This window comes from Oncorhynchus nerka, linkage group LG13, assembly GCF_034236695.1.
Source record: "Oncorhynchus nerka isolate Pitt River linkage group LG13, Oner_Uvic_2.0, whole genome shotgun sequence".
Lineage (NCBI taxonomy): Eukaryota > Metazoa > Chordata > Actinopteri > Salmoniformes > Salmonidae > Oncorhynchus > Oncorhynchus nerka.
This window is the reverse complement of record NC_088408.1, coordinates 75,838,432-75,864,587: the sequence shown is the minus strand read 5'-3', so window position 1 is coordinate 75,864,587 and position 26,156 is coordinate 75,838,432. Positions and strand designations below refer to the sequence as shown.

Genomic DNA, 26,156 nt, shown 5'->3' with positions numbered 1-26,156 from the left:
CCATACTGTGGCATCCTGTTCAGGATTGATTATTGTAACTACATGGTTTACCCACTTCAGATATAACACCACCATTGTTCCTAAGAAAGCTAAGGTAACTGAGCTAAACGACTACCGCCCCGTAGCACTCACTTCCGTCATCATGAAGTGCTTTGAGAGACTAGTCAAGGACCATATCACCTCCACCCTACCTGACACCCTAGACCCACTCCAATTTGCTTACCGCCCAAATAGGTCCACAGACGATGCAATCTCAACCACACTGCACACTGCCCTAACCCATCTGGACAAGAGGAATACCTATGTGAGAATGCTGTTCATCGACTACAGCTCGGCATTTAACACCATGGTACCCTCCAAGCTCGTCATCAAGCTGGGTCTCGACCCCGCCCTGTGCAACTGGGTACTGGACTTCCTGACGGGCCGCCCCCAGGTGGTGAGGGTAGGCAACAACATCTCCACCCTGCTGATCCTGAACACTGGGGCCCCACAAGGGTGCGTTCTGAGCCCTCTCCTGTACTCCCTGTTCACCCACGACAGCGTGGCCACACACGCCTCCAACTAAATCATCAAGTTTGCGGACGACACAACAGTGGTAGGCTTGATTACCAACAACAACGAGACGGCCTACAGGGAGGAGGTGAGGGCCCTCGGAGTGTGGTGTCAGGAAAATAACCTCACACTCAACGTCAACAAAACTAAGGAGATGATTGTGGACTTCAGGAAACAGCAGAGGGAACACCCCCCTATCCACATCGATGGAACAGTAGTGGAGAGGGTAGCAAGTTTTAAGTTCCTCGGCATACACATCACAGACAAACTGAATTGGTCCACCCACACAGACAGCATCGTGAAGATGCTGTCAGGAGGCTGAAGAAATTCGGCTTGTCACCAAAAGCACTCACAAACTTCTACAGATGCACAATCGAGAGCATCCTGGCGGGCTATATCACCGCCTGGTACGGCAACTGCTCCGCCCACAACCGTAAGGCTCTCCAGAGGGTAGTGAGGTCTGCACAACGCATCACCCGGGGGCAAACTACCTGCCCTCCAGGACACCTACACCACCCGATGTTACAGGAAGGCCATAAAGATCATCAAGGACAACAACCACCCGAGCCACTGCCTGTTCACCCCGCTATCATCCAGAAGGCGAGGTCGGTACAGGTGCATCAAAGCTGGGACCGAGAGACTGAAAAACAGCTTCTATCTCAAGGCCATCAGACTGTTAAACAGCCACCACTAACATTGAGTGGCTGCTGCCAACACACTGACTCAACTCCAGCCACTTTAATAATGGGAATTGATGGGAAATTATGTAAAATATTTCACTAGCCACTTTAAACAATGCTACCTAATATAATGTTTACATACCCTACATTATTCATCTCATATGTATATGTATATACTGTACTCTATATCATCTACTGCATCTTTATGTAATACATGTATCACTAGCCACTTTAACTATGCCACTTTGTTTACATACTCATCTCATATGTATATACTGTACTCGATACCATCTACTGTATCTTGCCTATGCCGCTCTGTACCATCACTCATTCATATATCTTTATGTACATATTCTTTATCCCCCTACACTTGTGTGTATAAGACAGTAGTTTTGGAATTGTTAGTTAGATTACTTGTTGGTTATTACTGCATTGTTGGAAATAGAAGCACAAGCATTTCGCTACACTCACATTAACATCTGCTAACCATGTGTATGTGACAAATAAAATTTGATTTGATTTGATCCAAGCAACGGTTAGCAGTGGTGGGCCTACTGTAGCCTAGTATGTATACACAAACTTACAATTACACAAATTGTAATCATAACTACAGATATTCATCTGAACCCCAGATATAACTGTCAATTATAATTACACTGAGTAATATCTGAATTATAAGTTCAGAGAACCTTCACACCCCACACGACCCGATAGCTTCCTGATATTCTACAGCTGTGAATGTGGCGAGGTAGGTGATTTCTGTGTGTGTGGGAGTTTAGTTCTAGTTTTGATGTGTGAACACAAGTTAATAAATCACCTTTAGAGAATGGGGAGGTGGAAGAAAGAGGAAATTCATTTAATCACCTCAACGTTCCCCTGACTAGTAGCAGCTAGAAATTGCGAGAGAAATGAGTGTCGACTCAGTTCTCTACTACAGGTTTGTTCTCGGTTTGACCCTTCACTGACCTGGCCCAACCCTGATTGTGAGTAAACAAACCTCTCTGACAGTTAAACATCATAAACCACATCCAGTTTATTTCACAGATGAAGAATATTTATTTTACCTTTATTTAACTAGGCAAATCAATTAAAATCAAATGTATTTATATAGCCCTTCGTACATCAGCTGATATCTCAAAGTGCTGTACAGAAACCCAGCCTAAAACCCCAAACAGCAAGCAATGCAGGTGTAGAAGCACGGTGGCTAGGAAAAACTCCCTAGAAAGGCCAAAACCTAGGAAGAAATCTAGAGAGGAAGCAGGCTATGAGGGGTGGCCAGTCCTCTTCTGGCTGTGCCGGGTGGAGATTATAACAGAACATGGCCAAGATGTTCAAATGTTCATAAATGACCAGCATGGTCAAATAATAATAATCACAGGCAGAACAGTTGAAACTGGAGCAGCAGCACGGCCAGGTGGACTGGGGAGAGCAAGGAGTCATCATGCCAGGTAGTCCTGAGTCATGGTCCTAGGGCTCAGGTCCTCCGAGAGAGAGAAAGAAAGAGAGAATTAGAGAGCATACTTAAATTCACACAGGACACCGGATAAGACAGGAGAAGTACTCCAGATATAACAAAATGAAAATTAAGAACAAATGCTTATTTACAATGACAGCCTAAGAACAGTGGGTTAACTGCCTTGTTGAGGAGCAGAACGACAGATTTTTACCTTGTTAGCTCAGGGATTTGATCTAGCAACCTTTTAGTTTCTGGCCCAACGCTCTAACCACTGGTTAAACCACAGGTGGAATAAATCACCCCAGACACCTGAGTTGTATCTTCTAAAGATGTTGAGGTTTTTGACCAAAGATGTTATGTTTCTGCTATTCTTTGAAGTAGAGAGTCTACTGCTATGAGTGGTGGTGTGAAGAACATGGTAAATCTGCAGGTGCTAAGTTTTTGGCCGAATGCTCTGACCACATTATACACACACACATACACACCCTTTTGCCACCTCTGTACAGTTAAGGTAGACTGTGGCGTCCCGGCACAAGTTGTTCTCTCAGCATGCAGCAGGATGTGGTCTCAGAACATCCTCTCAGAACAACACCTACTTCCTGTCACTTTGATAAATAAACGTGTTGCTTCGCACTCCAGCCCCAGAACACACACACACATGCATACATGTACTGACACAGCCCTTGAAACACTGCCAGTAAGAGATACAATTAGCTCTAACGGTTTCTAGTATGCCATTGTATCTTTGTATTTATTGAACACAAATCTGAAACAGTTGCATGAAGTGGCCAGCTCATTAAAGTCTTCTAATGTTGAGATGAATCCATGTCCTATAAACCACATGAAGCAATAGCTCAATCCCAAATGAATGAATGGGAAATATGAAATGGGCTTGGTGAAATCAGATGGTGCCTTGATCCTTACTCTCTCCCCCCTTCCTCTCTTTCTCTCTTCCTCTCTTTCTCTCTCCCTCTCTCTCTCTCTGCAACCACAGAGGAACGTTTGCTGTTTCCACATAAAAGCTGAAGCGTTTGGTAAAGTGGTTTAGAATAAGATTCACTTTCATCTCCTACAGATCTGGCCTGAGGATACAGACATTTACTTCCATGTTATACTCTAGAGAATGGAGAGACAGGGGAGGGAGATGCGCGCACACACACACACACACACACACACACACACACACACACACACACACACACACACACACACACACACACACACACACACACACACACACACACACGCAGTCCTTGGCTCTGTTAATCAATCATTTGTGGAGTCCATAGTGTGTGTGTGTGTGTGTGTGTGTGTGTGTGTGTGTGTGTGTAGTGATTTATCCTCAGAGTGTCAGTAGTGAGTGAGGAAGCAGAATTTCAGCGCCTCTCACTAGTCAGTCTGACAATGACAAGTACTGTAGATACATCTTTACATTAAAAAAATTGTTTACCTTTATTTAACTAGGCAAGGCAACGAAGAACAAATTCTTATTTACAATGACAGCCTAGGAACAGTGGGTTAACTGCTTTGTTCAGGGACAGAACAACAGGTTTTTTCCTTGTCAGCTCGGTGATTCGATCTAGCAACCTTTCGGTTACTGGTCCAATGCTCTAACCACTAGGCTTCCTGCCACCCAAACAGAAATCTATAGTCCAACTGGTTCACAATAACCAATAAAACACACATTCAAGCTATGTAAAAGTATATCATGTTCAGGAAATACAATGGTAACACTTGAAACAAACATGACTATGCACCACTTAGATGTAAACATACGTAAATGAATGAAAAAGCCTCAATCTTCTCTGTCTCTACCTAGCCAATAGTAATTCAGTATGTACAGTTTAAGCTGGAAACGGCTCCCCTTAGATATGCCGGTATCTGGTATCCATGGTAACACATCCAAAAACTACTCTCTGTGTGTGTGTGTGTGTGTGTGTGTGTGTGTGTGTGTGTGTGTGTGTGTGTGTGTGTGTGTGTGTGTGTGTGTGTGTGTGTTCTGCTGTGTGTATGTAAGAATCATACAATGTGCATTGATTGGTTGTCTGGGGAGCAGCTGTTGACCTCTTATTCTCAGAGGCCTGTCTGTATCCTTACACACAAACGCGCTATAATACTGGCCCCACACCCATAACCAGAGAAATTAGCTGGTGCTGGACCATAAACAGTTCTGCTTTAGCATCGTTATGACAATGCTGCCAATAAAACATTTATAGAGGGAGTGAATGCACAAACACAAACACAAACAGTCAGTTTGTCAGACAAGGGTGAGATTTACACATTTAGTTTGAGATATAGTGACACTGAGCGAGGGAGGAAAAGGTCATTTGTCATTTGCATGTTAATGTTAGAGGATGTTTTCCATAGGTCAGAGCCAACTTGCAGGATGTGTTTTGCATTGAATAACTGTACACAGAGAGCATCCCACTTTACTGCATCTCACTATGTCAAGATGTTAGAACATAAGAGTGAGTAACTGTCCCTATAGCTTAAAACTGCCAGAAAAGAGAAACAGCAATAATAATTAATGCAGCATAAATGTATGTTTATGGAAATATCAGCACTGGTTGGGATGCTATCATGGCAGCAAAAACACACACCAATATGCAAACGCATTGTCCAGTTATTCTGCAGTGCATGTGGCTAACCTCCTTTCTGTCTGCGTCATTGTTCATGTTTTCTCAGTCAATATATTGTCCTCCTAGAAGCACAGGATACACATACTGTTGTTTATGCATTAAACATAACACAGACACACAATGCAGTGTTTATGCATGATCAAATAAATCCAGTTTGATGTTGCCCCAATTCTGAAAGAGGAGGATGCCATCAGAATAATGATATGACTGGCTCATTAAAACAACTGTGTAGCCTATACAGTGTGTGACACCAATTGACATAACATGTATAAACATCTGACATGGTAGGACATCACATACATTAGATAGTGAAGGTTGGTTTTGTGAATAAAGGAAACTCCCCTGGAACTGACCAGTGATCTCCTGTCCTGTTATGAAACTGGTTCAAACGAACTGGGAGGGATATGTCCTGTGTTTCTGTAGTAGCCTAGGCTAGTCTACCACCCGCTACCGGGTGGAGGCGACACTGCGCTCTTCTCCTCTATCAGAGCGCGAGCTGCATCTATAGTCCTGTCTCTCTGAGATCATTATCAGTCACGGCAACGGGTCGCAACACACACCGATCTAGAGCGAGCGAATAGAACACCCCCTAATTTCGACCCACCGCCAACCGGGGAGGGGAAACGATCGAAAACACCAGTCTTCCGCTCAACAACACGTCTACCATTTTTACGCATGTAACCACGATCTCTCCAGTGACGTTACCGTTGGATGTGGGTTTGGAGGCTACTCGGATACAATCTGCTAGTTTATTTTCACTGCAGTAAAACGGTTTGCTCCGATCCTCCCCCCGAGTCACGGATTTGAGAGGGAAGCAGCACTATGCTGCTGGCCGACTGACCAGCCACTGATACGGCGAGGGTATCTCTGCAGTGGACCTGTGAATGTGCGTAGTTTACCCGCATGCAATGTTTAGCCTATTAGCATCACGCGCTATATTTCACAGAAAACGGAAATCTTCTATTTTTGTGAACATGTTCATTTGATTATTAGATCGGCTATAATTATTTTTTAGGGGGAGGGGGGGCTGTTTTCAGCGCACTGTTGTGTTGACGCCATTTTCCTCGGGTTTTTCTATAAAAATATTATTGCACCATTTGACAGCTATCCAGGACGCTGTCAGTGCATACGGCAGGTTCTGTACATGTGACTACATGGATTTTAAATTATCTTGATAACATATTTACACGACAGACTCGTGTGTTCGAAAACATTGGACATGGGTAAGTAGGCTAGCCTAGTTCACTATAATTTCTTACCACCTTGAATTCTTACATTTACTTGTAGTCTAAATGTGAATTGAACATGATTATATGTAAGGCCTATTTATATTTATTTGTGGTTGACTGTAGTTTAAAAAAGTGGACACATCCAAATAAACGTTTAATGTGTAGCTTGTTTTGACTGTATAATGTTTCAAACATGTAACTAAACTACCTGCTACAATGTTTCTCTGTAGCCTAGTAGGTAGATGTTCTCCCATACAGGATTACACACTTCCAGAAAAGCATTGGAGGAATCTCTGTCTAGCAATAGCTGTTACCACGATTAGGTAGAGTAGCCTACTAGTACTTACACTTGGATCATAGCCTACAAGCACATTTTTAGCAAATATGTTTCCTTCATTGCCGACTGGATTGTTTTAGCAGCTGCATATCACAATCTTGGTTGGTCAACAGCACCAAGGAGAGGGGCATGGATTGGTGACTGGTTGTAACTATGGTACTACTGTGTGTGTTTGTGTGTGTGTGTGTTTCTGTGTCTGTGTTGTGGAGCAGGTGGAAGGCATAGATATAACCTTCTGACCACTGGTCTAGGCCAGGTCTTGAACCAGTAACCATTTGCCAAGTGCATTGTGTCCTGTGCCATTAAAGGAGTCCAGACCTCTGAGATGTTCTAGGAGTTGTAGTGTAAGACTATTCATGGTCCCAGTGTGGGTGGTGGTGTGAAGGGTTATACACACATCCTAAAGGCAACTGTAGATTGATGAAATCACTGTAAATATGTCATATTTCTGTCATACTCTGAGAGTATATAAAACAACCCATTACACCAAGAGGTCTAAACCTTCAGAGAAGGTCCCATGATGTTGTAGCCTATAAGGACACTTCCAGCCTCCCCTAGGGTATGTGAGACCCTGCTGGTATGTGAGAGAAAGCCAAAGCAAGCAGATTACTGCATCACCAATCTGTCACAAATGGCCATGATCTAATCTCAGGATGGAGTAACAGTCCACTCTTTAATTGGCTAGATATAAGCGCAAAGCAGTAATTTCATAGCAAATTACTTTCCAGTGTCTTTGCGATTCACTGAAACAAGCACCACTTTTTACCATTTGGTACCAGCTAGGTAGTTACTAACTGGAGTTTTTCAGAGTACCCAAAGGTATTGTACACTGTTACCATAGCAGCTGAAAGAGGACTGTCAAATAGAGCACTCCACTTTAGTGTCAGGGTCAGGGCAGGAATGCTTTGAGCTTACTTCAAGAAACCAGTTACAGGCTAAACCCATCAACCTCTTGCCCCTGGACTATTTCACTGTGTGTTTTATATAATACAGTGTTAACTTGTATGCTCTGGTAGTAGGCTCATTTAAAGTGTGACCCATTAGGGGAATTAGACCAGGCAGGTTTGAACCAGGGTATGTGTAGGCTGTAATTATATGCAGTGTCTTCTGAAAGTATTCCTACCCATTGATGTATTCCACTTTTTTTGTGTGTTAGAGCCTGAGTTCAAAATTGATTAAGTAGATTTTTCTCACACACAATACCTCATAATGACAAAGTGAAAACATGTTTTTCGATTTTTATTTTGCTTATTTATTAAAAATGGAATACAGAAATGTCTAATTTACATAAATATTCACAACCCTGAGTCAATACTTTGTAGGAACACCTTTGGCAGCGATTGCAGAGGTGAGTCTTTCTGGGTAAGTCTCAAAGAGCTTTAAACACCTGGATTGTGCAACATTTGCCCGTTATTATTTGGTTGTTGGTCTTTGCAAGACAATCATTTTCAGGTCTTGCCATGGATTTTCAATTAGATTTAAGTCAAAACTGTAACTCGGCCACTCAGGAACATTCACTGTCTTCTTGGTAAGCAACTGTAGCGTAGATTTGTCCTTGTGTTTTAGGTTATTGTCCTGCTGAAAGGTGAATTCAACTCCCAGTGTCTGGTGGAAAGCACACTGAAACTAGGTTTTCCTCTACGATTTTGCTTGTGCTTAGCGCCATTTAGCTTCTTTTATATCCTACTTTTGTGCCTTGTCGCAAACAGGGTGCATGTTTTGGAATATTTTTATTCTGCTCAGGCTTCCTTCTTTTTCACACACTGTTGCTGGTATTTTGGCCCATTCCTCCATGCAGATCTCCTCTAGAGCAGTGATGTTTTGGGGCTGTTGCTGGGCAACACGGACTTTCAAATCCCTCCAAAGATTTTCTATGGGGTTGAGATCTGGAGACTGGCTAGGCCACTCCTTCGTTGCCCGGGCGGTGTGTTTGGGATCATTGTCATGCTGAAAGACCCAGCCACGTTTCATCTTCAATGCCCTTGCTGATGGGAGGTTTTCACTCAAAATCTCACGATACATGGCCCCATTCATTCTTTCCTTTACACGGATCAGTCGTCCTGGTCCCTTTGCAGAAAAACAGCCCCAAAGCATGATGTTTCCACCCCCATGCTTCACAGTAGGTATGGTGTTCTTTGGATGCATTCTTTGTCCTCCAAACACGACGAGTTGAGTTTTTACCAAAAAGTTATATTTTGCTTTCATCTGACCATATGACATTCTCCCAATCTTCTTCTGGATCATCCAAATGCTCTCTAGCAAACTTCAGACGGGCCTGGACATGTACTGGCTTAAGTAGGAGGACACGTCTGGCACTGCAGGATTTGAGTCCCTGGCGGCGTAGTGTGTTACTGATGGTAGGCTTTGTTACTTTGGTCCCAGCTCTCTGCAGGTCATTCACTAGGTCCCCCCGTGTGGTTCTGGGATTTTTGCTCACCGTTCTTGTGATCATTTTGACCCCACGGGGTGAGATCTTGCTTGGAGCCCCAGATCGAGGGAGATTATCAGTGGTCTTGTATGTCTTCCATTTCCTAATAATTGCTCCCACAGTTGATTTCTTCAAACCAAGTTGCTTACCTATTGCAGATTCAGTCTTCCCAGCCTGGTGCAGGTCTACAATTTTGTTTCTGGTGTCCTTTGACAGCTCTTTGGTCTTGGCCATAGTGGAGTTTGGAGTGTGACTGTTTGAGGTTGTGGACAGGTGTCTTTTATACTGATACAAGTTCAAACAGGTGCCATTAATACAGGTAACGAGTGGAGGACAGAGGAGCCTCTTAAAGAAGAAGTTACAGGTCTGTGAGAGCCAGAAATCTTGCTTGTTTGTAGGTGACCAAATACTTATTTTCCACCATAATTTGCAAATAAATTAATAACAAATCCTACAATATGATTTTCTGGATTTTCCCCCCTAATTTTGTCTGTCATAGTTGAGGTGTACCTATGATGAAAATTACAGGCCTCTCATCTTTTTAAGTGGGAGAACTTGCACAATTGGTGGCTGACTAAATACTTTTTTTGCCCCACTGTATTTCTGATCAATTTGATGTTATTTTAATGGACAAAAAATGTGCTTTTCTTTCAAAAACAAGGACATTTCTAAGTGACCCCAAACTTTTGAACGGTAGTGTACATAAATGCCAACAAAACAACTTTTTGGTCTGTGTGTGTGTTTCAAACTTTTTTAGCTGTACTAGAATGCTTAAGGCCGCTAATATTTTTATATTGGTTATGGTATCGGTGTTGGGTTTTTTTGGCAAGGAAAATATTGGATATCGGTATCGGGCAAAATTTTTATCGGTGTATCCCTAGGTTAAATACTCATTGACTCAAGACATTTCAGCTTTTCAGTTTATATTAATTGGCAACATTTTAGAAAGACATGATTCCTCTTTGACATTGTGGGGTATTGTGTGTAGGCCAGTGACAAAATCTAAGTTTGATCAATTAAAAATTCAGGCTGTAACACAGCAAAATGTGGAAAATCGAGGGGTGTGAATACTTTTTGAAGGCGATGTATCTGATGTGTGGTGTGGGGCTTCTTGTTGTCATGGCAACTGGAACCATACTGGATGGCGGACTACAGTAGCGTACTAACAGAGGCTCTCACCATTTGGATTCAGTTTGGATTCCTGGAGCAAATTCAAAGCCCACGATGTAGGCAGGCTAACTGTTAGGGCCAGTGTTGGAATCATAGGGGAACCTAGACCTGTGACAGGGCACCCTTTAAGAGTTCATGGGTACTCTCTCTCAAATGTGAAAATTGTTAAGGTTGGTCCAGCTGTGATAGTAATTCTGGTTTGAGACCTGAGCCAAAAGCAGACCCATCGACTGTACCTGCCAGTGCATAGGTATTAAGGACACTTATTGTAAAGTGAGACCTAATCGGCTACACTGGCTTTCTCTGCTTGTTTCTTCTCCATCTGAAGTGATGTGAAACAGAGGAGTGTGGCCAGATGTCCCCTGTGTTCCCTCTCCTCTGGGTAACAGTGGACCCCAGCCAAGACTGGAGAGAGAGAGAGAGAGAGAGGGAGGCAGCAAGATGGGGGAGGGGATGTAGAGAGAGGATAGAGAGGGAGGGAGGCAGCAAGATGGGGGAGGGGAGGTAGAGAGAGGATAGAGAGGGAGGGAGGCGGCAAGATGGGGGAGGGGGTAGAGAGAGGATAGAGAGGGAGGGAGGCAGCAAGATGGGGGAGGGGGTAGAGAGAGGATAGAGAGGGAGGGAGGCAGCAAGATGGGGGAGGGGGTAGAGAGAGGAGAGGGAGGGAGGGAGGGAGGCAGCAAGATGGGGGAGGGGGTAGAGAGAGGATAGAGAAGGAGGGAGGGAGGCAGCAAGATGGGGGAGGGGGTAGAGAGAGGATAGAGAGGGAGGGAGGCAGAAAGATGGGGGGGGTAGAGAGAGGATAGAGGGGGGGTAGAGAGAGGATAGAGAGGGAGGGAGGCAGCAAGATGGGGAGGGGATGTAGAGAGAGGATAGAGAAGGAGGGAGGGAGGCAGCAAGATGGGGGAGGGGGTAGAGAGAGGATAGAGAGGGAGGGAGGCAGCAAGATGGGGAGGGGATGTAGAGAGAGGATAGAGAAGGAGGGAGGGAGGCAGCAAGATGGGGGAGGGGGTAGAGAGAGGATAGAGAGGGAGGGAGGCAGCAAGATGGGGGAGGGGGTAGAGAGAGGAGAGGGAGGCAGCAAGATGGGGGAGGGGGTAGAGAGAGGATAGAGAGGGAGGGAGGGAGGCAGCAAGATGGGGGAGGGGGTAGAGAGAGGAGAGGGAGGGAGGGAGGGAGGCAGCAAGATGGGGGAGGGGGGTAGAGAGAGGATAGAGAAGGAGGGAGGGAGGCAGCAAGATGGGGGAGGGGGTAGAGAGAGGATAGAGAGGGAGGGAGGCAGCAAGATGGGGGAGGGGGGAGGGAGGCAGCAAGATGGGGGAGGGGAGGTAGAGAGAGGATAGAGAGGGAGGGAGGCAGCAAGATGGGGGAGGGGGGGTAGAGAGAGGATAGAGAGGGAGGGAGGGAGGCAGCAAGATTCGGGAGGGGGTAGAGAGAGGATAGAGAGGGAGGGAGGCAGCAAGATGGGAAGGGGATGTAGAGAGAGGATAGAGAAGGAGGGAGGGAGGCAGCAAGATGGGGGAGGGGGTAGAGAGAGGATAGAGAGGGAGGGAGGCAGCAAGATGGGGGAGGGGGTAGAGAGAGGAGAGGGAGGCAGCAAGATGGGGGAGGGGGTAGAGAGAGGATAGAGAGGGAGGGAGGCAGCAAGATGGGGGAGGGGGTAGAGAGAGGAGAGGGAGGGAGGGAGGGAGGCAGCAAGATGGGGGAGGGGGTAGAGAGAGGATAGAGAAGGAGGGAGGGAGGCAGCAAGATGGGGGAGGGGGTAGAGAGAGGATAGAGAGGGAGGGAGGCAGCAAGATGGGGGAGGGGGGGGGAGGGAGGCAGCAAGATGGGGGAGGGGAGGTAGAGAGAGGATAGAGAGGGAGGGAGGCAGCAAGATGGGGGAGGGGGGGGGGTAGAGAGAGGATAGAGAGGGAGGGAGGCAGCAAGATTCGGGAGGGGGTAGAGAGAGGATAGAGAGGGAGGCAGCAAGATGGGGGAGGGGGTAGAGAGAGGATAGGGAGGGATGGAGGCAGCAAGATGGGGGAGGGGGTAGAGAGAGGATAGAGAGGGAGGGAGGGAGGGAGGCAGCAAGATGGGGGAGGGGGTAGAGAGAGGATAGAGAGGGAGGGAGGCAGCAAGATGGGGGAGGGGGGTAGAGAGAGGATAGAGAGGGAGGGAGGCAGTAAGATGGGGGAGGGGGGTAGAGAGGGAGGGGGAGAGCTGGTCAGAGGGGCAAGGGAGAGGGGGAATAGAGGAAAGAGATCCAGGGACAAATCTAACTGTTGGCGGACTCTGAGCTGCGTATCAGTACAGGAACACCTTCTGGCAGAGAGGGAGGAGGCAGACAGAAGGGAGAGAGAAGGAGAGTGGGGTGAGGTAGAGATGAGGGTTGGGAGAGGGTTAGGTGTTTTCACTTACAGCCATTTTGTGTCTCCTGCTGCATTTGAAGTGGTTTAACATTCATCTACTGTCCTACCAGCCATGCTCATACAGCAGACTAATGCAGAGCCTCAATGGCAATGCGAATGTTGAGGACCTGTCTGTCCTTTGGTTCTGTGATCAGGGATAGCAGAGTAAGCCATGTCGCATGCATGCCCGCACGCTTGCAAAAACACACACACATACACACACAGGGTTGGGGGGTCTCAGCAGGAACTCAGACTGGTAAAACATCAGGAACTGCTTTAGTCTATTAGATTAATGCTGGGTGTGTGACTTTATCAGGGGCATTATGCAACCACAGCCACTAAGACCTGTGTTATCTTACTCTCACATGATGTATAAGAATGTTTTAACCAGCTCAGTCTCTCTTTGTGTGTGTTATGGGGGACAGATCACATCCTCTTAAAACATGGTTCAACTTGTTAACAGAATCAAGGTTTTTAGCCAGGATACAGTCTCATAGCAGCAGCCAACTGTTAGGGAGCCACTGGTTTATACAGATCAGTCTCTACAGATCAGTCTCTACGGGCAGTTCCATCCTTTTATCCTCATCCACCTATCTCTGTTAAAGAGACAGTCGGGAGGAGGGCGAGAGAGAGAGTAGCTGGCATCAGATGTATGAGTCTCTGCAACACTCCTACACCAAAAGACACCAAATCTTCTACACTTCGCCATCATTCTCATTGTGTGTGTGTGTGTGTGTGTGTGTGTGTGTGTGTGTACGTACGTGCTTGTGGGAGCTATTTCTGAGTCCGCCTAAGGCTGCTGGATTTGCAGCCTTAAAAGGTTGTGTTTCGGCCGGGCCTCTCTCTCTTTCTCCCTCTCTATCTTATACCTATATGCACAAGGAAGAGGAACATAGCTTTCATCAAAGTGCTCTTCAAGTACGTGTTGGGAGTAGTAGTTGGTGAAAATGAACCATTTTAATAGTCTAAATTCTGTCCTATTACTGCCAAAGACGGTCCATTTTCTGAAACTGTATAGTCCAGCGCAGAACGTATTTCAGTTATAGTGACAACACACACACACACACACACACTGAAGGAAAGGCCTTATGCTGGTTAGAGGGAAACTGTGGGTAGAGCTGGCAGCGTTAGGAACATAATAAAGCTATTTATGCAGCCAGTCTGGCCTCTCACAATCACCCTGCTGTCTACACGGCATACAGAGAGGTGTGTGTCTGTGTGCGAGTCTGAGGCTCAGAGCGAGAGAGGCTCAGTAAGGGTCATCCTAACATAAACACAGCCTCATTTCCAGTAACAGAAGCATAGACATTAAAGCATAGACCAGTACATAGTGATAGCGCTGATGTCATCCACGTATTCCTATGGAAACCTCCCGATGGCGCATGAAGCTGTAACTATTTGAATTTGAAGCGCACCATATTGCTCAATGTGGTTGAATTGCACCAACAAAATTTTGTAAGGATCATGGTGAAAGTGGCTGTAACTAGCAAAGGATCATGGTTGATGTAGTCATTTTCATCCTGCCTGAGAGTCAACCGAAGCCTCCTGGTAGCCTGCCGGCCCGTGATTGGTCTGCCAGCACATGGTCCTGTGTGACAACAAATGTAGCAGTCAGAAAGGATCACTATCACTATTTAATTAAATATCTCGATTTGTAACAAACTTTAAAATAATTCACTGTGGGGATCGAACTTGATAACAATAAACTAATTTTAGAGCCCAACAGCTCTAAAACAGCTCTGTTCTGGCGATCGTAATTGACAGGGCAGACCAGGGCTTTTGGAATCGCTAGGTTGCTACTCAGTAGTCGCCCAGCAGACCTTGTGACTTCATGCTCCAGACCAGACACTGAGCCTGAACAGAAGTAAGTAATAGCAGGGTTGGTAAAACTATACTCTATTCCATAGGTCTTATTAGTTGTGTATTAATGAACTTCAAGTGTAAAAAAACAATACTTTTTCCTAAGTCTATTCAAAGCTACATGGAGCTGGAGATGTGGAATCATCTAGCTGTTTGATATGGTTTTGCCTCAGTTGTAAATATCTTCTTAAGGTCTTGTAAATGATACCATTTAGTGTAGACCGAGCAGTGTAGAGACTGCTGTTGTGTCTTCCTCAGAGGATCTGGTTGGTCACTGGATTTGTTGCTATGTGGTTGGATTTGGCAGCTGTCCTTGTTTTCCTCTCATTGTTCCAAGAGAGAGTCCTGGTCCATGAACACAGACACATTTGGGGTGGCTTTAACACATGCCTTAGGGCCCAGTCACTGCACACACACGCACACACATACAGGGGGGGTTTAAAAGATGCCATTGGGCCGAGTCACAGTCCTGGCATTAGGGAGACCCGACAGAGAGGACCAAACAGGGACATACTGCCAGAGCTGTGTGTGTGTGTGTGTGTACAGTCATACTCTGAAAGTCTGAAACTCTATAGTGTATTATGCTGGTTATCCAAACCCACTGTGAGCAGAGCATTTAAGACCTCCAAGGTCTGTTGGCTAACATGACAACAGGGGATCAGCTGTACAGGACGGGAGGCTGATCCAAGGGCTAACACACACACACATACAGGAGCCTGAAGCACACGCTAACCCAAACCCTAAGTACATAAACTCTCAGTATGAAATGTGCAGATGACAAGTGTAGCTGAGGTTTATTTCAATAAATTCAAATCGTGGATTACAGTTTCTCCTGACCCATAGATTACTTGTAAGGTCAAATAAAGACTTAATGTACACAGAACATATCCTTTGAAACAATACAATGTTTGTTAAACGTGGCTCATGTCGGTGTGAGGGATGGGACTCACAGGAACTGGAGTGTGAAGTGTACTGTTTGTTTTGATTGCTGTTTTTGTGTGTATTTGTTCATGGAAGAAAAGTGAGTTTGTGTGTGTGTGTTTAGGCTTTGTACATACACATCTCTCAGTTGGATTAGACATGTCTACTGAGAGATGGATGTAATACTGGTAGTAGTCTGACTGGCTCACTGAGTGACAGGGCTTTATGTGTGTTTGTGCTGAGTCTGAGACAAACACACCCTCTTCCCTAGAGAGCAGAAATGGCATTATAGGTGGACAACTCTGATCCTCGAGTGCTGCAGTGTCTCTATGCATGCGTGAGTATGTGTGTGTGAAACAGGTCAGACGCAGTTTTTTTCGAGATCAGCTCGTAAACCACATCTGGAAAAATAATGTACCTTCCCCCTCCCCCTCTCCCTCTCAGTCTACGCATTCCCTCCCTCTGCTGAAGGAGAAAAGAAAAAAGAGCCGTCAGCTTTTTCATCTCAATCTGCAGCTTTTGTTCTTGTGTCCTCAGGCTAGCTTCACCCTCCCTTTAGAGAGCTGGAGAGGAATGTCTTCATTTTACATTGAGAGAGCGAAGGAGAGAGAAAGAGAGGGTGGGGAGAAAGAGAGAGATAGTGTGTGTGTGAAATGTTGTTTACACAGTGTAAAATGTAAATGAGTGTGTATGGCATGCCTGCACAGCTCTCTGCTTGCTCATGCACCAGTCTTAAACTCTGAGACACTAAAGCGTAAGTCCACAAACGCAGAGCCGCTATAGTCCGGCGGCCCATTGTGACATAGCTATGCGGCTGAGACCACCGTCCACGGGGGATGCACGGCGGGGGTTGCACAGCGGGGGATGCACTGCGGGGGATGCACAGCGGGGATGCACGGCGGGGGTTGCACAGCGGGGGATGCACGGCGGGGATGCACAGCAGGGGATGCACGGCGGGGGATACAGAGCGGGGATGCACGGCGGGGGATGCACAGCGGGGGATGCACGGCGGGGGTTGCACGGCGGGGGATGCACAGCAGGGGATGCACGGCGGGGGATACAGAGCGGGGGATGCACGGCGGGGGATGCACAGCGGGGGATACACAGCGGGGGATACACAGCGGGGGATGCACAGCGGGGGATGCACAGCCGACCGCTCACCTCCCCAAAATTCCAAACCAACGCAGATCTGCGTGCGCGTCCTGTATTCATTTGAATGTGTTGACATTTGGAGAAGTTGCTTGAGCTGCACTGAGAATTCCAAATGTATAAAAAAAAGCCAACAGTTCAATTTTGTAGAACACTACTGTGCGGACGTGTACACGTTTTGGACTCAAATCATTACTGCCACTACAAATGGTATGTTTCAAAGTTTTGATAGTAATTTCTCTCTCTCTCTCTCCTCTCTCTGTAGTTTGGCCTTGTTGGATTACATGTGTTCCTGTGGGAGAACCAATCCAGAAGCAGTAGCTAACGTTCCTAAGGCAACCCACTCTGACGGACAGCCACTCTCTGCAAACCTATTGGCTAGCTGCCGCTGCTCTTTGGATCTTGACTGGTTCTGGCGGGAGTGTGGATGGAGTCGAGGGATCTGGTTAGCTCAGCCCGACCTAAGGAGGCGGAATTAGGAGGTGGAAGGGCTGAGCCTGAAGAGCAAGAACCGGAAAGGGCGGGTCTGGGGCCTGCGTCGCGGTGTGATGAGGTCATTGGTGATGTGATGGGTGAGCGCTGGGGGTCCCATGGAGAAGGGGAAGGGCTAGAGGAGCAGGAGTTCTCCATTAAAGAAGCCAGCTTCCAGGAGGGGAGTCTGAAGCTGAAGATCCAAACCACCAAACGCACCAAGAAGCCCCCCAAGAGTCTGGAGAACTACATCTGTCCTCCGGAGATCCGGATGACCATCAGGCCCCCCTCAGGGGAGGGCAGAGGGGGCCGGCTAGGGGGCCGTGCAGTGCAGGACAAGGGACCCCCTAGGAAGAGGGTAAGGATGCCTTTTAGATACGTTACTGGTATGAATACACTGTTGCTAATGTAGCTTTAAATGATGCTGAAGCATTTTGAAATGTTAGTCAGCAGTTTAGATTTGATTGTTTGGTTGTGTTGCCCAAAGAGATGATTAGTAGGGATGTAACAATTCACGGATACGCATCAAATGTTTAAGATGTTCAAATGTTTAAGATGCAAGTGCATCGGTCCAAGGGAATCCAGACCAATCCAAATGAAGCGTGCATCGGTAAGGAAACAGACTCAAACGTTACTAATCTCAAATTCACAGATGTTTTTTAATCTTATTTTTTTTCTGCCTTATTCTGAAAATACCTCATCTGTTGTGACTGAGTTGATGCATCCTCTCCTTCAGGATATCAAACGTTTATGCATATAACTGTGTATTACATTGATCTACAAATCAGATAATAACTGTACACTGTGCGGGAGACACAGCTGCTCGCGCCAACGAGAGGTAGGGCTACCCTATCCCTGTTCTAATATACGTAGGCTACATCTGCGCGGCAACTTCAGCATTCAGATGTTTGTAAAATAGCTTTGGCAATATTAAATCACTCCCACTCCATCCACTTACTGAGTTGTTAGGTAGTCAGAACACAAGTAGACCTCTTGACCTTTTCCACATTTTGTTACGTTACAGCCTTATTTTAAAATGGATGAAATAAAACATTTTCCTCAGCAATCTACACACAATACCCCATAATGACAAAGTAAAAACAGTTTTTTTGATTTTGCAAATTCATAAAAATATAAAACAATACCTTATTTACAGAAGTATTCAGACTCTTTGCTATGAGATTTGAAATTGAGCTCAAGTGCATCCTGTTTCCATTGATCATCCTTGAGATGTTTCTACAACTTGATTGGAGTGGCAAATTCAATTGATTGGACATGATTTGGAAAGGCACACACCTGTCTATATAAGATCCCACTGTTGCCAGTGCATGCCAAAGCAAAAACCAAACCATGAGGTGGAAGGAATTGTCCGTAGGGCTCTGAGACAGGATTGTGTCGAGGGGAAGGGTACCAGAACATTTCTGCAGCATTGAAGGTCCCCAAGAACACAAAGACTCTTCATAGAGCTGGCTGCCCGGCCAAACTGAGCAATCGGGGGAGAAGGGTCTTGGTCAGGAAGGTGACCAAGAACCCGATAGTCACTCTGACAGAGCTCTAGAGTTCCTCTGTGGAGATGGAATAATCTTCCAGAAAGACAACCATTTCTGCAGCACTCCACCAATCAGGCCTTTATGGTAGAGTAGCCAGACAGAAACACTCCTCAGTAAAAGGCACGTGACAGCCCACTTGGAGTTTGCCAAAAGGCACCTAAAGACTCAAACCATGATAAGCAAGATGCTGTGGGGATGTTTTTCAGTGGCAGGGACTGGGAGACTAGTCAAGATTGAGAGAAAGATGAACAGAGCAAAGTACAGAGAGGTCCTTGATGAAAACCTTCTCCAGAGCGCATAGGACCTCAGACTGCTGCCAACGTACACCTTCCAACAGGACAACGACCCTAAGCACACAACTAATGAGTGGCTTCGGGAAAAATCTCTAAATGTCCTTGAATGGCCCGGACTTGAACCCGGTCGAACATCTCTGGAGAGACCTGAAAATAGCAATGTGGCGACGCTCCCCATCTAACCTGACAGAGCTTGAGAGGATCTGCAGAGGTGAATGGGAGAAACTTCCCAAATACAGGAGTGCCAAGCTTGTAGCGTCATACCCAAGAAGACTAAAGGCGGTAATCACTGCCAAAGGTGCTTCAACAAAGTACTGAATAAAGGATCTGAATACTTATGTAAATGTGATATCTGTTTTTTTTATTTTGTATAAATTTGCCAACATTTCTAAAAACCTGTTTTTGCTTTGTCATTATGGGGTATTGTGTGTAGATTGATGAGGGAGAAAAAAATAATTTTAATCAATTTTATAATTCGGCTGTAACGTAATGTCACGGCTGGCTAGGGGTGTAGCGAGGAATCAGGCGCAGAGAGCAGAGAGGTCCAGGGGTGCACTTTAATACGGCACCAAAATGAAATGCCCGACACGCAGGGCGCAAACACTGACCAACCCGAACCAACGGATAACAAGGTCCAGAGCACTAACAACACCAAACGATACAACGTGAACATCAAAATAATCCCGCAAAACAAAGGGGCGGGTTCCATACGCTGAATAGGGAAGAACATCAAACACACACAAACTAGGAACAGGTGTAACAAATGAGACAAAACTAACCGAAAGGGATCGGTGGCGGCTAGTAGGCCGGTGACGAAGACCGCCGAGCACCACCCGAACAGGCGGGGGAGCCAACTTCGGTGGGAGTCGTGACACGTAACAAAATGTGGAAAAAGTCAAAGGGTCTGAATATTTTCCGAAGTCACTGTATATAAAAAATTAAAAAACTACTAGAAGCCCTCTGTAAATCAATGTGAACAGTTACTGTATGAAATATAGATCTTAAAGACCAACAGAATACAGATTAGAAAAAAGTTTCTTATCTTCCAAATATACTGTTGTTGAACGATGACTCTTCACTTCACTGACTCTCTCAGTTCCCCAGAAACTTGTATGGTTGTCTGGACTGACTGCTGCAAAAAGAATGTTGGTGACCAGATGGAAACCTCCACAAAAGCTCACCATAACTCAATGTCTACAACATTTTCTTGATATCCTTTCACTAGAGCTCTCCAACGCTCGTGTGAACAGTGCCAAGGAAACAACAATGTCATTGTTACCAAAAGCACTGTCGAAAATGGTGTTTTAGCTGTGTAGGCTACCGGAGTGGACACAACTTACATCTTGCTGATTGCACATCTAACTGCTGATTGGGGCTTTTCGATTGCCAGGTTCAAACAGTCAGTGCATTCGGTCATTTTTACATGAACAGGTTAAATGTGTAATTTCATAAAAAGGGACAGCAATAACTTTTGTGGGCCACACTGATTGGAACAGGAGAAGAGCTCAGTCCTCTGTAATTTTCCAAACGCTAAAAACCATTTGCTTTTGAGACAGGTGAAATCCAAAGCTGTTATATTAATTGGCTATGTATGTCATAGCTAGTTTCTAAATAGAAATATTGAAATATTACTAGCTCAAAACATTTTAATCTGCTATACAATGTTCCCTCTAAGCTGCGTGACTGTTACACAGAAGAAATATCAGCAATATGAACTTCACTTACATTTTTTAGAGTTTTCCCCATTAGTTACGTTTCCCTTTACTGTGGGAAATGTGATCGAATAACTGCAATATTAGCCACTTTCAATATCACATACCGAAACAAAACGAGCTATGCAAGACTTAGTATGCAAAACTAAGTATGCAATAGATTTTGTTGTAGGCAGAACGCTTTGAGGTAGGATTCTATTACATTGACAGGCACGACTGAGGCCCATACGCTACACAGACCGGTGCGTCATAACCAATCAGAGCTGCAGTAGGCCTATATGCAAATAGATCATTGCCATATATGAGGTCTGTGCCATTCACTTTGAACTGGACTGTTTTTACAGCATGAGCAGTCGTGAGTAGATGCGCTTGTTTTAAGATCAAAGCGAGAGCAACATGTAGTGACGTGTACATGTGTTCATATCCTTTACTAGTTAGAGTTATTAGCCCCGTTATAGATCATTTGTTGTCAGCTATGGGGGAGTGATTGCTTACTACATTTCTACACTCTTTTTTTTTTTTGTCTTTTGAGACGGGCTTGAATAAGCTAAGTAGTCAATAGGCAGAGGGTAATGTAATTTGTCTGATTATCTGTAATAATGGTATGGTAATAATGATGCATTTTATTTTGTGAAGTAGTTTCTTGCATCAAACAACACAACAACCTTTTCAGCCACCTCCTCGTCTGAAGGGCAGATGGATATGGATGTCAAGCCCTGCATGTTTTTTCAAAAGTCTCATGGAATGTAGGCCTATATTGAACACCACACATTAGTTGCTTCTGTAGGCTGAATGATAGAACAGCTATTTCCATGTTAAAATATTATGGGATGCATTTTCTCCATTGTTTTTGATGGTAGGCCACTGGTAGGTCTACATTTTGATCAAATAGCCGCAGTAGCCTACTTGACTACTGTTAAAACTAACTTAAAGCAGGTAAAACCTCAGTGTTCACAGGAAACGCTCGCCGGAAGGTACACAGAATTTTCACAACGTTCAAGTTTGTGCTCAGCAGACCTTAAATTTTACTCAGCTATGAAAAACATCGTATCGAATTGAACCTAATCACATCGGTTCGTTCCACTAATCGAATCGTTTCGAACTAAAAGTCTCATTCCTGCATCGTATCGGAGCCCATGTATCTGGATGCTTATCAAATTGTGCTTGTAAGGAGAGATCCCATCCCTATTGATCTGATCAGATTCTGATAGTTTAAAATATGTTGTTGAATAGTTGTACTGTGAATGTCCTTTAAATGTTAGCTGTGTTGGATTGACTGTTTGAGGGTTTTCTTGTGTGATGAATTTGGCTCTCGTCTGCTGTTGCCTATAGCAACTGAGAAGGTAAGTTTATGTTGATGGATATGTTCCGATTGTACAGCTATTGTTATTTTATTTTTGATTTAACCAGGCAAGTCCGTTAAGAACAAATTCTTATTTACAATGACGGCCTCCTGTGGGGACAGGGGCTGGAATTAAAAATATAGGACAAAACACACATGACAAGATAGACAACACTACATAAAGAGAGACCTAATGCAGCAACACATGACAACACAGCATGGTAGCAACACAACATGACAACAACATGGTAACAGCACAAAACATGGTACAAACATTATTGGGCACAGACAACAGCACGAAGGGAAAGCGGGTAGAGACAACAATATATCATGCAAAGCAGCCACAACTGTCAGTAAGAGTGTCCATGATTGAGTCTTATTGTGGGTGTATATAGATAGATATATTCTGGGTTGACTGTCCATGTCTTAACACATTTACATAGATCGAAAGTTTGAGGAGTGATTAATAGAAAGACCAGTATTGCTGTTTAAATGAGATGCCATCACTCCACCCCCCTACAACACCACTTAATGGGTTTTCTGACAGTGTGTGTATAAATACATTTTTGTGTGTGTGTGGCAGTCTCTTCTAGAGTCATTAACCTGTGTTGACTTGCTGTGTGCTCAGCTCTTCTCAGACACTATGCAGCTAGCTGTGTGCGTGTGTGTTCCTTTCATACACCCAGCACCTCGCTGACTCTCTCTTTTCCCTGGAGAGCAGCCATCTTGTACCCAAGCATCTCATTATGTGCGCAGTATTGAGTGTGTGTGTGTACTAGTACAGAAGTGAATGGATCTAAGGTCATTGGTATATCTCCCTCTCTCTCAGCTCTCTCTCTCTGTAGCTCCTTTGCTTCCTTGGCTACAATACATAGGGTCAAAGTTTATATGTAATTGAAACCGGTCATTCAGGGGCACACACACACAGGCTGATCCTCAACACAGGGGCCCCACAAGGATGTGTACTCAGCCCTCTTCTGTACTCCCTGTTCACCCATGACTACATGGCCAAACACGCCTCCAACTCAATCATCAAGTTTGCAGACGACACAACCATAGTAGGCCCGATTACCAACGATGACGAGACAACCTACAGTGAGGGCGAGGGCTCTGGCAGAGTGGTGCCAGGAAAATAACCTCTCCCGCAACATCAACAAAACAAAAGGAGCTGATCATGGACTTCAGGAAAAAGCAGAGGGTGCATGCCCCTATCCACATCGACGGGACCGCAGTGGAGAAGTTGGAAAGCTTTAAGTTCCTCTGCGTACATATCACTGACTATCTGAAATGGTCCACCCACACAGGCAGTGTGTTGGAGAAGGTGCAACAGCGCCTCAACTGAAGAAACTTGGCTTGGCCCGTAAGACCCTCACAAACTTTTACAGATGCACAATTGAGAGCATCCCATCAAGCTGTATCACTGCCTGGTACAGCAACTGCACCCCCCGCAACCGCAGGGCTCTCCAGAGCATGGTGCTACACCAGCAATAACATCTGCTAAATATGTGTATGTAACCAATAACATTTGATTTGATTTTGAATAGAGCTGACATCAACCACTGACAGCTGGCCTCTGCTCTCCATTTGTGGTCACAGACCTCTCTCTGTCTCTCCTCTAATGAAATCAGCACGTGGCCTCTGCTGTCTCTAACCCTCCTCTTCTCTCACACAGCCACCTTTGGTGTCACTGTAGTGCTCTGTGTAATGTCTGTTCAGGTCCCTAGGGGAGTGTAGTGTTTGCAGTGTGTGTGTGTTTAGAGAAAACTTGCACTTTGACCCTCTGATCCAGAGCGATCTCCCTCTCATCCTGTCTGTCTCTCTGCTAAAATTGGCAGTTGCTGCCGTGGTGTCAGGGACAGGAGTGAGCACTGACTGGGTTGCTCACTGACTGGGTTGCAATGGGTTGTTGTCATCTTCTCCCCCCCCCTCTCTCTCTTTACCTCTAGTATATCCCACTATTTCTCCCTTCCCTTCTCTCTCTTTTTCCTATTCTACTTTCTCCTCTATCCCTCCATTCAGCTATTAGCTATCATTGTAATATAGACTGGTCCTGTGTGTGTAAGAGAGGCAGTCTGGGGCTGCCCTCTCTTTCTCTCTCCCTCCCTCTTTCTTTCTTTTCTTTCTTTCTCTCTCTCTCTGTCTCTATCTCTCCAACCACCTCTCTCTGTCTTTATATCTTTCCCTGTCTCTCTCTTTCATCTCTCTGTTGTGAAGTGGCAGATGGTGACAGAGAGTAGAGGAGAGGCCAGAACGTGAGCCATAGAGAGAGGGGGGAGATGGGCATATGGAGAACCTGGTTAAGAGGCCCCTTCAGGGCGGGAGGTGTGTATGAGGGGGAGGGTAGGGGGGAGGAGAAAGAGAATTACTATCAGATTCACAGTGCACAGTAAGTGATGTGGTGTATGTTCTGTAACACAAATCAGTAAATAGTGTGTGTGTTAGTAGTGGAAGATGAATGTGTGTGTTCTGGTATAATGAACCTTGGGTCAACCCCTGCATCACTCTCCCTGACACATTCAGTTAGCAGTCCAACACACACACACACAGAGCCGGGATTGTGGTCAGAGTGTGTGTGCCAGATTTAGCTGTTAATCCATCTCACTATCTGTGGACAGAGATAAGGAGAAGCTGTTAAAGCAGTTCAGTCTGTCTTTGTGTGTGTGTGTGTGTCTCTCTCTCTCTCTCCCCTTGTGTGTGTGTGTCTCTCTCTCTCTCTCTCCCCCCTTGTGTGTGTGTGTCTCTCTCTCTCTCCTTGTGTGTGTCTCTCTCTCACTCTCTCCCCTTGTGTGTGTGTATTTTGAGTGCCTAAGTGTGTCCTGGCTTTGGACATAAACACTTATCTCACCTCGGCAGCCTCTATGCTTGGTGGTCCCCTGAGCACTGTGGGTGTGTCTGTGTGGTGTGTCTGTGTGGTGTGTCTGTGTCTGTGTGGGGTGTCTGTGTGGGGTGTGTGTGTGTGGTGGGTGTGTCTGTGTGGGTGTGTCTGTGTGAGTGTGTCTGTGTGGTGGGTGTGTCTGTGTGGTGGGTGTGTCTGTGTGGGTGTGTCTGTGTGTGTGGTGTGTCTCTGTGTGGTTGGTGTGTGGGTGTGAGTGTGTGTGTGTGTCTGTGTGGTGTGTGTCTGTGTGGTGTGTGTCTGTGTGGTGTGTGTCTGTGTGAGTGTGTCTGTGTGGTGTGTGAGTGTGTCTGTGTGCGTGTGTGTCTGTGTGGTTGGTGTGTGGGTGTGAGTGTGTGTGTGTGTGTGTGTGTGTGTCTGTGTGGTGTGTGTCTGTGTGGTGTGTGTCTGTGTGGTGTGTGTCTGTGTGAGTGTGTCTGTGTGGTGTGTGAGTGTGTCTGTGTGGGTGTGTGTCTGTGTGGTGTGCCTTTTGATGTGTGAATTTATCCCAGGAATGGGTGGCGGTTGGTGACCTGAGGGACTTGATGAGTTCATAAAAGCTGTGTGTGTTACTTAAGACATGTAAATGAGCTGTTGGCTCTAACCTGGGCAGTGTTTTTCAGTATATCTTTTATCAAGTTAAATCATATTTTATTGGTCACACCCACGTTTAGCAAACCTGTCAATTCTGTGGGTGACTGGTCTACTGGCCGGTCTATTCATGTGTTCTAGCCTGTAGACCAGGGTTCCCCAACTGTAGGCGGACATTTTATTTGCCCCCCCCCAAGTTTTCTGATCAAATAAAATATGCATTTGAAGTCGGTAGTTTACATACACTTAGGTTGGACTCATTAAAACTTGTTTTTCAACCACTCCACAAATTTCTTGTTAACAAACTATAGTTTTGTCAAGTCGGTTAGTACATCTACTTTGTGCATGACACAAGTAATTTTTCCAACAAATGTTTACAGACAGATTATTTCACTTATCATTCACTGTATCACAATTCCAGTGGGTCAGAAGTTTACATACACTAAGTTGACTGTGCCTTTAAACAGCTTGGACAATTCCAGAAAATGATGTCATGGCTTTAGAAGCTTCTGAT

The 26,156-nt window shown here is 45.5% G+C and overlaps 1 protein-coding gene across 1 annotated transcript in view; it reads left to right on the top strand.

Moving 5' to 3' along the window:
- Positions 1-5,845: 5,845 nt before the first annotated feature.
- The window catches only part of LOC115117954 (SET-binding protein-like), a 155,630-nt gene continuing 135,319 nt past the window's right edge, over positions 5,846-26,156 (top strand). The window contains exons 1-2 of the mRNA XM_065026705.1: positions 5,846-6,550; positions 17,077-17,640. Coding sequence (XP_064882777.1) covers positions 17,239-17,640 — 402 coding nt within the window. The 5' untranslated portion in view covers positions 5,846-6,550; positions 17,077-17,238. The remainder of the gene's footprint in view (positions 6,551-17,076; positions 17,641-26,156) is intronic.